At 55.6% G+C, this 13,081-nt stretch overlaps 1 protein-coding gene across 1 annotated transcript in view; it reads left to right on the top strand.

Annotated features, from left to right (window-relative positions):
• KLHL29 (kelch like family member 29) overlaps nt 1-13,081 on the top strand; it is a 163,075-nt gene that overhangs the window by 142,902 nt on the left and 7,092 nt on the right. The window contains exons 5-9 of the mRNA XM_023230106.1: nt 2,795-2,997; nt 4,367-4,626; nt 6,725-6,923; nt 7,053-7,235; nt 7,434-7,614. Of these exons, the coding sequence (XP_023085874.1) occupies nt 2,795-2,997; nt 4,367-4,626; nt 6,725-6,923; nt 7,053-7,235; nt 7,434-7,614 (1,026 nt within the window). The remainder of the gene's footprint in view (nt 1-2,794; nt 2,998-4,366; nt 4,627-6,724; nt 6,924-7,052; nt 7,236-7,433; nt 7,615-13,081) is intronic.

The raw sequence follows: 13,081 nt of genomic DNA, 5'->3' as shown, positions 1-13,081 counted from the left end.
CGGGACAAAAAATGGCTCAGGGCAGGGATGGAACAGCCACCTGTGCCCCCTCCTCAGGGACCAGGGTCACCCATCACGAGGGTGTCCCTCTGGGGTCCCTGCTCAGAGGGAAGAGGCCTAAGGCGCACTGGGGTCCAGTCCCAAGACAGTCTGGTGTTCAGGGATAGAGAGGCACCGCCACCCACTCACAGCTCTCCAGGCCACGTACAAAGGCCTGTGTGGATGAGAACCATGTGTGCTGGTAAGAGGCACTGGCCTCACCCTTTGGGGCCTCGTCGCCTCCTTGAGCTCAGATTCTGACAGAGCCCCATCACATTCCCCTGTGCCTCTATGGCCATTCCCTGCAGATCATCTGCCCAGCGCCCCCTCCACCCCATAGGTGGCCCTCACAAGGGGCCAGGAGGAACAGAGCCACAGCCATGCCTCCTGTAGCCGAGGGTCCTCCTCAGTCTAGACAGCACCTGCCATGCTCTACGGCACCTGGTGCCCCTCCTCCTGCACCTGGCGGCCAGGACCCACTCTCTGGCTCAGACTGTGGGCAAGACAGGCAGCACCCCTCAGCAGCCATGTGGTCCCATCGCACCTGTCACTCAGCCATGGACTGTCCATCTGCCCAGCACCCCTCCGCACGGTGCATCTGTGTGTGTGTGCTCGCACATCCTGAAGTCCCCTGGGCTCAGCCTTTCGCTGGCTTTGAGCTCCTCCACCTGAGGACTCCTGGGTAGACAAGTGAGCTGGCCAGAGGTGAAGGCAGCAGTGACTGGGGGCCTCGGGAGCAGGCTGTGGCCCAGTGTGACCTCCACAGGGCAGAGGGGCACGCAGAGGAGAGGCCAGGCAGCAGCTTGCAGGAGTGAAGGCCCGGGCAGCAAAGACAGGAGCACGAGCTTGACCAGATGGCTCTGGGGCTGGGGGCGTTAAGGATTTCTGTGGTTTCAAGTGATCATGTAGTGGATTCTTTTTACACTTAACAAAGCCACCGAGGTATGGAAATCCATCCCAACAGCAGAAGACTAGGTGTGTGAAGTCACTTTAGGAGTCACTCTGTGTTGCAGGGGTTTGGAGGGGCCTCTGTGGAGCCCACACCTTGCCCCCTCTGCCTTCTGGGCTGGCCCAGGGCTTGGAGGCAGAGGCCCCTTGGGGTCCTGGTGGGATGAGCCGTTGTGTGGGGACAGCCTGCCGTGGCCGCCCTGGGAGGGAGCCTGGACGCCGGCTCTGTGGCAGGATTGCATCTCCCCTCTCCCCTGGCCATGCCTGTGCTGAGGCCCTGGGAGGGCGGTGCCTGACCTGAGAGAATGTCGCTCTGATGGTGGAGTTTCAGGTACTGCCATGTAGAGAAGAGTCTCGTGGGAAGGGCATTTTCCAGCCTCTGCCACAAAATCTCCACGGGAATTCAGACCTCATCTAGGTCCACCCTCTTGTTTTGCAGAAGAGGAGGCTGAGGGCCCGGGAGGCCAAGGCTGCCCACCTGTCGGTGGCAGAGCCCGGGCACCCAGCGCCCCCCAGCTCCCTGCCCTATGCTCTTTCCGCCCACCCACACACCCAGCAGCTGGGCTCTCTGCAGCCAGCCTGCTCGCTTGCTGGACACCTCGACAGCCCCACCGCCAGCCACAGGTGCGCGCAAGGGACCCATCACAAGTGTCTTGCCCTGTGGCCTCCTCGGAAGCGAGTGACTGGACCACAGAGGTCCTTTCCCAGCCACGTGGCCGAGCCCAGCCCCAGGCAGGACCGGGCTCCGGGCAGGAAGCAAGGCTGCTCGGAGGAGCCAGGACAGGGCAGCCAAGCCGACGGCCTACGAGGCCGCCTCCGGACTCCCGACGCGCCGGGTGTTCTCACTGCTGCTGTCACTTATGTATCGGTGTCACTCTTGCTTCATCTTATCTGTTTCCTTCCAGGTCCAGCTTTAGGGGCAGCTGCCAGGCCTTAGGAGCCTTTGCAATGGTTTTGTATTCCTGTAGACACCAGATATAAACAGATTGATATATTTGTGTCCCTCCCCTGCTCCCCCCAGTTCCCCAGCCCGATGCACACTCTACACGCAGGCCACTCTGACCTCTGACCCCGTGTTCCATGTGGCAGGAGGGCCCCGCCCCGGGCCAGGCCCCAGGTCATGGCTGCTGGCTGTCTGTGGCGGAAGTCCTTGGTTGTTTCCTCTCCCCTCCTCCCGGCTCTGACCATTTTGTCCGTCTATCTCGTCTTGTCCTCAGTTTCAAAGCAATGTCATGAAGGGCTTCCTTTCCATGCCTAAAAGGAAACAATATGTTTTTGGAAAGAGGTGGGGTTGGAGAAGGTTCTGGGGCAACTTGGGGCCCTCGGTCTTGGGGCGATCAGAGGATATCTCTGGATTGGCTGGGATCACAGCCAGTCGGGAGCCTCCCAAGCCTGGGTCACACTGGAGAATCTGCCACCCAAGGCAGGCAAGGCTGGGCTGGGATGCGTCGGCCTGCTTTGGTGGAGACGCCAGGGCCTGCAGTGGGCTGAACCGTATTGTTTCCCTTTGAGGCCAGTCCTGGTCCTCGTCCCCATCCATAGCTCATGCTTTTTGATTTGCATCTTTTTTTGCATGGACATGCCGAGTAGTGATAAGCAGGGTTTTCTGTTCTTTTGGGCGTCTCTGGTCAGACTCTTCTCTTTCAGATCCCGTGTCAGAGCATTAGGTTCAGGTGTGTCATTGCTGTGTCCTTTGAGTCCTAAAACCAAGGGCGTGACCAAGGTGTGCAGGGAGATCTAGCCCTGTGAGGAAGCGGCACGATGGCCGCGGGGCGGCAGGTAAGGACACCCTGGTCTCTGTGCCTAGGTCCGTGCAAGACAGCGGCCAGGGCGGCCGGGAGAAGTTGGAGCTCGTCCTGTCAAACCTGCAAGCAGACGTCCTGGAGTTGCTGCTGGAGTTTGTCTACACGGGCTCCCTGGTCATCGACTCGGCCAACGCCAAGACACTGCTGGAGGCAGCCAGCAAGTTCCAGTTCCACACCTTCTGCAAAGTCTGCGTGTCCTTTCTCGGTGAGCCCGGAGGCCATGTGTGTCGCTTGCGGGGAGGAGTGCAGATGGGCAGACAACTGCATAAACAGCAAGGACTGAGCGGGGAGGGCTGTGTGTGCACACCCGAAGCTCCCTCACATGTGGCTGGGTTTGGCAGGGCTGTTTTAAGATGGTCATTTGGATAACCACATGCAAAGGCTCTCTTTCCCTGGCATGAAATGAAGGGGATTCCGTGTCATTTCTCTGTAGGTGGGAGAGGCGCACTGTGCCCCGCCAGGCCTTGTGGGAACCAACGGTACCATGAGGGCTGTGCACATGCTCTGCTTGTGGGGAGAGGCTGCGGCCCTGGCCTCACCACCCTGTTCTCTAGACCCGGAACAAAGCAGCCCAAACTTGCTTTCCCTTTACCGTATTCATGTCTGGGCCACCCCAGATGTCTGCCTAGGCCTAGACATCTGAACTGTCCCTTGAGTACCCATGTCTGCTGCCCAGGATGGGGACTGAGTGTCAGGAGCTCCCGGGGGGTCCCTGAGCCAAACAACATGCTGCCTTTGCACTTGATGCTGCCCCGCATGGGCGACGGCAAGGTGAGGGAGGGACAAAGACGAAAGCCCCCAAAGAACCAGTGGCCTGGGGTGTGGAGTGCCGAGAGAAAGCCAGAGCCCAGCCTAGCGATGGGGCAGATCCGTGAGGACAGAGGGGCACCAGGCAGCGATGAGGCTCGCACACAGATAGGCCTCCAAGAACCCAGACACACCTAGGCTGGAAGAACTACTAGCATGAAGGGGGAAGAGTGTGAGGCCCTGGGAGGGACAGTATTGGGTAAACAGGGTATGGAGATGGCTCCCTCCCCAGACCTAGCCACTAAGCCCAGGAGAGCTGGCCAGATGGACCCCAGAGCCTAGCGGGCCAGATTGGGTGGGGCAGAAGCCCATGCAAGAAGCTGGGAGGTGCATGAGGGGTACTATAGCTGACACAGCTTAACGAAGGAGTCTGGGACCGCAGACATGCCTGGCATCGAAGACATACGACATGGAAGATGCTGTAAGCCTCAGTGCTACCCTCAACCTCAGCGACAGTGTGACTCCTGACCCCAGCCCAGGCCCAGGCTCTGAGCAGGACTCTCGCACTCCATGCCTCCCAGTCTCGGTCCTTCTGCCAGGACCTGTGCACACAGGGAGACCCCTAGGAATCAGCATGAGATGGGGTAGAGGAGAACCCAGGAGAAGGATCGAAGGCTCCAGACACCCAGGAAGGGGGCCTGCAGGGACTCTGAATGCTGGAGGCAGGGTCCCCAGGATGTGGGTTCAGAGAAGGATGACAGCGATGGGAACAGGTGGCAACTGCTTCCAGGGCCCTTGGCTCAGTGTTCCTGTGCTCTTGCCCCCAGAGAAGCAGCTGACGGCCAGCAACTGCCTGGGTGTGCTGGCCATGGCCGAGGCCATGCAGTGCAGCGAGCTCTACCACATGGCCAAGGCCTTCGCACTGCAGATCTTCCCCGAAGTGGCTGCCCAAGAGGAGATCCTCAGCATCTCCAAGGACGACTTCATCGCCTACGTCTCCAACGACAGCCTCAACACCAAGGCCGAGGAGCTGGTGTATGAGACGGTCATCAAGTGGATCAAGAAGGACCCCGCGACACGCACACAGGTGGGGCCTGCCCTGCCCCCGCCCCTTCTCTCTGGGTTTGGGCTCCCCCTGCGGCAATGGGGTCTGCATCAAGGATGAAGGAAGTGAACTTTCCTTGTCCTGCTCCCCCTGAGTGGCAGAGAGGAGAAGGGAGGGCAGAGAGATGAGAAACCAGTCACCAAAGAACCTCAAGGGCTGGCATTCCACCCCAAAGGAGACCCAAGTGGGCCAAGAGCCGCAGCACCTGCACTCTGCAGGGAGAAGTGGGTGCCTGAGCCAGGGGGCTCTGGGGCTCCTAGGAACATGGACCCAGCTGGAGAAGCCCACACCTGCTCCAGTTGTTGAGGTGATGGACAGCCCCTGATGGACCAAATGGAAACCCCTGTACTCAGCAAGGGGGAGAATGTGAGGTCCTGGGGAGACTGTGTTGGGTAAACAGAAGATACAGAGAGGGCTCCTGCCCCAGACCTAGCCACTGAGCCCCGGAGAAAGGGGTCCTCAGATCAGGTGGGAAAGCAGGGTTTTTTTTCAGAGGTAGGAAGTTAGATGGGGCAGCTAATGACAGTGACGACCACAATTCCCTGTGACTCCCAGATCTGTGTCTCAGGCTCAGAACCCTCTCCTGAGCTCCAGACCCCTCTGCTCAGTGGCCTTCTGGGCCTCTCCAGCAGAATATCCCGCAGATCCATCTAATTCACCAAGCCCAAAGCCTACACTTCTTCCTGTGCTCCTGATTTCAGCCACATCTGGTCCCCAAAACTGAAGCCTAGCTTCTTCCCACGTCTCCCACAGCCATTGGGCTACACAGCACTCGTTCCTGCCTCCTTCCTCCCCTTTAAGTGAATCGACTTCCCTCTCTCCATCGAGACCTTCCTCCTCTCGCCAGGATGACTGCAGCACTTCCTAAGTGGTCTCCCTGCCTCTGTCTTGCTCCCTCCAAATCCATTTTCCGCCCTCCAGCCTGAGCGGTCTCTCTAAAAGCACACTGAACATCTCATCCGTCTGCTCAAACCCCTCATCAGTTGCCTCATCGACCCCACAGGGGAAACTGTGCGGTCCTTGTTGAGCATGAGCTGGCCTCCCCAGCCTCTCTCCTCTCACTTCTCCCTGTCTCCCTAAACGCCTCCTCAACAAAATCCTGTTGCATCTTGTAAGAATAAACCCCATACAATTCTCCAGACGCACCATTCTCTTTCACTCTCTGACACCTCTACACAGGCTTCGAATGTCTGCCCTCCCCTCCACCTTGTGCCTGGCAGAAGTCTGCCCATTTTGCATACCCCATCCAGACGCCATTCCCTCTGCAAAACCTCTTACTCCTGCATCCACTACAAACCCGCACTAGACCCTCCTCTTGCCCCCCGTGAATTTTTTGTAGCAGATCCCCTTTAAACGTGTCTACCCCTTGAGGTCAGAGACTGGGTCGCATTGGTCCTTGTACCCCCAGTGATGAGCTTCATGCCTGGCCTATGGTGGTCGCCAGTTACTCATGGGATGAAATGAAAGTAGAGTGATGAGCAGAGTTTGTTAGGAGGGGAGATTCGAGTGAGCCTGTGAAACCTCCTCGGTGCAGGGTGACAGTTTGAGGATGTGGGACGTGGGACACCACTGAAAGAGTTTTCGGTGCTGGGGAGACACAGGCTTCCACGGCTGGAACTTGGCAAGCTCAACAGTCGCCATCTCCTTGAAGCTTTCCTGGGTCCTCCCACCTGTTCCTGAGTCCTTGCCATACTCATGGCTCTTTAATAATCGTGTCTTCCTCATTTTAACCACCCCGCCCCTACCCCCAGTGGCCTGATCTGCAGCGGGGGTCCACGGCCCAGGGTGGAGTGCGAGAATGGGGTGCTGGGGGGATGAACAGGTGCTCCCCCTCCTGCAGGGCTGGCTGCAGCCTGCCAGCCTCCCCTCCCCACCCCTGTGCTCCCTGCCCTCCCCTCCACACCTCCAGCTGACAGTACCTCCCTTTACCTCTGTCTAGGCTAGCAGAGCATCTACACTCCCAAGCCCGACACAGCCTGGAATTACACGTTCTTGTGCAGCCACGCACCGTTTCTTTCCTTCCAGGAGGTGGCTCTCTCTTGCTAGTCTAAGAAGATTCCATGTCTCCTTTACCCTGCAGTATGCAGCCGAGCTTCTGGCCGTGGTCCGCCTCCCCTTCATCCACCCCAGCTATCTGCTTAATGTGGTTGACAATGAAGAGCTGATCAAGTCATCAGAAGCCTGCCGGGACCTGGTGAACGAGGCCAAACGCTACCATATGCTGCCCCACGCCCGCCAGGAGATGCAGACACCCAGAACCCGGCCACGCCTCTCCGCAGGTTTGAAGGGGCACGCCCCGAACCTCCCCAGAAGCAGTGTCTTAGGCACAGTGGTCCCAGTGAGGTGCCAGGCACAGATGCCGACAGTCTTCGGGTGTGTCCCAAGGGCGCCCATCCATGTCCCTGCAGGTGTGGCTGAGGTCATCGTCCTGGTTGGGGGCCGTCAGATGGTGGGGATGACCCAGCGCTCGCTGGTGGCCGTCACCTGCTGGAACCCGCAGAACAACAAGTGGTACCCCTTAGCTTCACTGCCCTTCTACGACCGCGAGTTCTTCAGTGTAGTGAGTGCCGGGGACAACATCTACCTCTCAGGTGAGGCCCCCCGGGGCTGGGGCGGGACCAGGCATGGGGATCCCAAGGAGACTGCTCCCCATGTCAGGGCCGAGGAAGGCTGCGGCCCAGAAGTGTCTACTTTGCAGATGAAGGCTTCCTCTGCCCCGGGGCTGGGCTTGCCGACCCCAGGCCCCTCCTCACCCCGCCTGCTCTCTCTGCCTCCCACACTGCCTCCAGGTGGGATGGAGTCAGGGGTGACGCTGGCTGATGTCTGGTGCTACATGTCCCTGCTTGATAACTGGAACCTCGTCTCCAGAATGACAGTCCCCCGCTGTCGGCACAATAGCCTCGTCTACGATGGGAAGATTTACACCCTCGGGGGACTTGGCGTGGCGGGCAACGTGGACCACGTGGAGAGGTAATGAGGCCATGGTCAGGTCAGGGGCATGCTCTGTGCTCACCAAGAACGGAAATCACATCACTGTACCTCCTGACACCCACTCAGTGGCGATGGAGCACAGCCTGGACCATTCATAAGGGCAGTCATCCCAGGCTCTTCAATCATAGCACCGGGGGCACCAGGGTGTGGGGTACAAGCAGGCGGGAGGACATCTGTGTCACCTTTGCAGTCGCTGAGATGGGAGATGGGGCGCTTCTGTCCCGAAAGCCCATTTAGGTGTCAGACAAGCCAGAGGCCCAAGATCCAGTTGCAGAAGGCCTGGGATGAGCCAGACCCTCCCGGCCAGGCAGTCAGTGAACACCCTGCACATGAGCACCAGCCCAGAGACCACTGGGGTTTCGGGCAAAGCTGGAAGCAATGTTTAAAATGCGGGTCGTGCCGGTGGCAGTGCCTCCTTGTCCTGCCAAGCAGGAGTCCTGCACCAGGGAGCTCCCTTCCTCCCTCCAGCCACACACACCAGGACATCTGTTCATAATACAGGGAAAGGCCACTGCACACAAACTAAGCAATTTAGGGAGCACATTCTGGCCAACCCTCTAGAACTTTCCAGAAGAAAAAAGCCAAAGGACCACGTGTGTGAACCTGCCCTCTGCTGGGAGTCCCCCGGCTGGCTTCCTCCCGAGGCCATGGTGGAGGGTTAGATACAGGCACGAGGGGGTGTGGGCTGAAGCGGGTGCTACCAGGTGAGAATACAAAATCCTTTTCCCTTGAGCCAGGGAGACTGTTCTTACAGAGAATGGACGCCTGGGGGAAGAGCTCAGGAAGCTTCATCAGGCAGCAGAATGGAGGCTTAGTCCTGCTTTTGGAGAAACTAGTGCCTGGAGGGTAACCCATCAGGCTGACCTGGCCCAAAGCACAACCCAGGGGAGACAGCTAAGATCGCCAGAGCCCTTCCTGCACTTGAGCCCACCACCCCCACCGCCACGTGCCACCAGAAAGCACATCTTCCCGTGGGACATCATGTTGCCTATGAAGCCACACGTACCCCTCAATTTGTATTTTTCCCCCTTGGTGGCTAATTGGACACTTGACAAATGTTACAGCAAAGATGGCTTACAGAGTGAGACAGGCTCTGAATGCTCATTGTGGGCTTTTAACTCCCCCAAGTGGAGCCCAGAGACGGCTCAGTAACAACATTTAATTGTCATATTGATCTGGCAATCGTGGGCATTCCTGGGTGATGATGAGGATATTAGCGCTGTTGCTGGACCTGGGTTGGCCCCGGTGCTGGCGGCCTTCAGTGTGACCCACTGCCCAGCTATGCATACCCCAAGCATTCTGGAAGCATCCGCTTCCGATCATTTGTCATCCAATAATAAATACATGAAAAAGGAGACATTTTCTCTGTAGGAGTAAACTGAGCTGGATCCGTCATTCTGTCTTGCTTTTGTCAGCTATTTTTACTCTCGTAAGACACTGATTACTCATTTTGCAAATTTATACTTGTTGATAAATATAGAGATTTGTTCAGGGATCAAATGCACCAACTAAGCAGTGAGACAAGCTCAGCTTTTCTGGGGTCCTGGAGCAGTTCTGCAAGGCCCAGGGGTTGCCTGTTTGGGCCTTCCCTGGGGGGCGAGGCCTTCCTTCTGGCCGTGAAAGGTCAGCGTGGCACAGTGTGAGCAAGACCACCCCGGGAGCCCCAAGAGATGATGGAGCCGTCCAGGACAAAAGGGTGCCCTGAAGGGCCCCAAGCCCTTCCTCAGCCCACTGGACTCTGCCAGCTGTCCTTGCAGGGGTAGTGCAAGCTTGAAGACCCCTGGGCAGTGTGCATGCAAGTTGGTTGGAGGGTAGGCGAAGGAGCACTCACTGCTTTCCAAGAAGTGTAGCTAGACCCCCTTCGGGTGAGTTGCTTTCTGTGGCACACAGTGGCAATGATGAGAATTCAGGGTGACAGGAAGGTCAGGGTAATGGGGATAGACACGAGGGTGCTTTGTTCCCCAGGAAGCACTAATGGTACAAATGGCTATTATATTAATAATGAATGAGATATATGGTGCATTATAATTATATTACATTACGGTATTACAGAAATAGAGCAAGATTATATAATTATAGATTAAGACAACAGCGCAATAGACAAACCTGTATTATATCATTATATAAATAACTGGGTCTAATATTTTATAGCAATATATTGCAGTCGCTGTGGTTACTGGATAAATGATAGCAGAGCGCCTCACTCGGCGGGGTCATTTGCATGTCATTAGCATATCCTTCTCAAGCAGGAAGCTGACAGATTGAGCTGACGGGAGGGCTCATGGCTTGGCAATCAGCCACCTGGAATAACAAGCTCTCAGGAAATTCACATTTGGTGCGATGTGCCATCATACTGAAAGACTGAGGACTAACAGCCACATAATCTTCCACTGTCTCCCAGCTCCTTCTGCAGGAGCTCTTTGGAGCCCTGCCATATTGGCTTAAAAAGCAGATATCTGAACTTCTGACACTGTCCAAAAAGACACTTACTCCATTGCATATAAGCCACATATCATTCGTCTGGGGCTTAATTGAATCTGCCCCACTGCTGCCCTTTGAGACATTCCAGCCTCTTCTCAAATCCAAGTACAGAACTGGACGTCATATCACCCTCGCTCGGAGGCAGACGCACAGGCTCTGGGAGGCCAGCTTCCTGGGGCTCTGGGCTGTGACCGAGTTATGGCTGGTGCCCCAAGGAGGCTCACAGAAAGAAAGCAGGCCCCGTGTGCCTCCCAGGAAAGAGGTACTGGGGACAGACCCAACCCTGGTGGCACACCACGCCATGCCCAGGCCTCGAGTTGTGTCCAGGCACTCACCGAACAGTGAGCAGCGTGGTGGGTGGTAGATGTCCCCCGCTGGGAGGGTCTAAAAGTATGGAGGCAACTGGAGTTGGGAGAGCAGCCCCCAAGAAACCCAACAGAAACACTGAGGACCAATATTCCAGCTTCCCTGTGAAGTAAGACCTCAAACCTCCCAGTGACCTGGCCAGGCTGCTGAACCCCAAGTCTGCTTTTCCCAGCAGCTGCCTCCTGTTGTCCTTTCTCCCCTGTCTTGTCTGGAACTCATATTCTGTCATTTCATCCTCTTCCTCTGCTGCTTTGTCCTGCACCCCACATCAGCAGATCTGTTCAATCCAACCGTTTGCCTTCTCGGCGCCCAGCCCTGGGGGGCTGAATGCTGATGGAGGAAATCCCACTCCACAACACACTGGCCCCACCACACGGGAAGGGAAGGCCCCGATCTGCTACCGGCTCCTTCATGCTGCAAGGCAGCCTTTCTGGGTTTCCTTCTTCAGCACTTTCTCCCACTCTCAAGAGCAGTTATTTCCCGTCTTGACCTCTCTCCTCAGAGAGCTGACCCTACAGACTCCCCCACTACTTTGGTCAACTCTGACTCCTGCTTCACAGAGAAAATGGAGCCATCAGTCAAGAACTTGCTCACCTTCCTGTGGTCACTCCTGCAAATACAGCTACACTCGTGCCATCCTTGACTTCCTTTCTCCTGTGCAAATGGACTCCACATTCCCTCCACACTTTGGATTCCATTTGCATCCACCTCCTGGAAGCTTCCATCATCAGCTCTCCCTTCTTTTTCATATACATTTAATCTTTCATTATCCAGTTGGACTCCTTCCTATTTTAGCATGTACACACAATTAAACATCCCCCTTAAAAGTTAAAACAAGACCTGTTTTTCGCTGGCTCGTGAGATCTGAATGTTAAAATTACAGGAACTCTGAGCCAGTTCAGTTGTTAATCACAAAAATTTAACAATTTCTAATTATTAAAAATTATGTACACAATATTAAAAACAAAGGTAATTGATACTCACAATTCATCACTTCCTAATTTTTTACTACATTTTACTACTCTCTTGGGCCTTGAGGTTTATATATGCCTACCGCACCTCTCCAGGGAGGAGATTCCAGAGAATGGTGGCCACAGCACATCTCTTTCCAACTCCATGTTCAGCAATGTCCCTATGATAGCTTGAAATCAACCAAGTGGGAGGAGTGACATCGCAGAAACCAGCAAATGCTACAAACCATGACGTTTTCCCTAGAGAGCTGGCTGTTAAACATTCATCAGCATTCCATTGACCCCTCTCAGCTCCGGATTCTTTTCTAGGTCCTACCTTCTGTGCCTCTTCACAGCTAAGTTTCTTCCAAAAGAAGTCTACACCCACAGTCTCCACTGACACAAATGGCTTCTGCACCTCTTGTTCCAGTTGAAGTGCCCTTGACTACAGAGCAGTGGCCTGCTGGAGATTCCATCCTCCATCCTTGAAGCCCTCGCCTTTGGGGGCATAGCCACTCACTCATTGTTGGGACCTTGGCTGCCCTCCGAGGACGCCTCTCAGCTCCCCTCTTAAAGGCTACATTTCCCCAGTTTGTCCTCAGCCCCCACGCACTTCACATCTCCCCAACGCACTCCTGAGCTTCCATTTCCAGCTTTGTGCCAAAGATCCCACAGCTGAATATTTACTCCACACCCAAATATCTGACTGCCTGCTGCACATCCCCAGTCTGTTGCCCACAAATACTGTAAACTTCCTGTGAAAAAAACTGAAATCACCCTCCTCCCTCAACCTCCCCATCCCACCAGTCGTGTCACCATCCACCAGTCTCCCAAGCCAGACCCTGAACCATTCTTGGCAACTGTCTCCTTTAGCACCAGCATCTCATCAATGAGCAGCCACACCCATTCGCCTCTCCTTCTGTTCCCGTGTCCTCATACTCTTGTCATCCCTTGGTCCCAGCCACTGTCACATCTCACCAAGTTTCTTGTGCAGATTAGTCTAACTAGTCTCCCTGCTTCTGACCTCCTCACTCCAGGACATACTCCACCCTGCAGACACAGTGATCTCTCTAGAGGCCAAATTTGAACACATTATTTCCCTGCTTAAAACCTTCAGGACAGCCAGGCACTGTGGCTCACATCTGTAATCCCAGAATTTTAGGAGGCCAAGGTGGGAGGATTGCTTAAGCTCAAGGGTTCAAGACCAGCCTGGGCAACATAGGGAGACCTCATCTCTATGAAAAATCAAAAAATTAGCCAGGCATGATGGTGCACACCTGTAGTCCCAGCTATTCAGGAGGCTGAGGTGGGAGAATTGTTTAAGACCAGAAGATCAAGGCTACAGTGAGCCGTGACCATGCTGCTGCATTCTAGCCTGGGCGACAGAGCAAGACCCTGTCTCAGACAGACAAACCTTCACCCACTGCACTCTAGATAAAGCCCAACTCCCTTAGCTTTGCACACATGGCCATTTTGTTTTTGTTTTTTTGAGACAGAGTTTTGCTCTTGTTGCCCAGGCTGGAGTGTAATGGAGCAACCTTGGTTCACCGCAGCCTCTGCCTCCCAGGTTTGAGCAGTTCTCCTGCCTCAGCCTCTGGAGTAGCTGGGATTACAGGCATGCACCACCACGCCCAGCTAATTTTTTTTTT

This window comes from Piliocolobus tephrosceles, chromosome 15 (genome assembly GCF_002776525.5).
Source record: "Piliocolobus tephrosceles isolate RC106 chromosome 15, ASM277652v3, whole genome shotgun sequence".
In the NCBI taxonomy this organism is placed as follows: Eukaryota; Metazoa; Chordata; class Mammalia; order Primates; family Cercopithecidae; genus Piliocolobus; species Piliocolobus tephrosceles.
The sequence above is the reverse complement of the archived record's forward strand: the minus strand, read 5'-3'. Positions and strand labels throughout refer to the sequence as shown.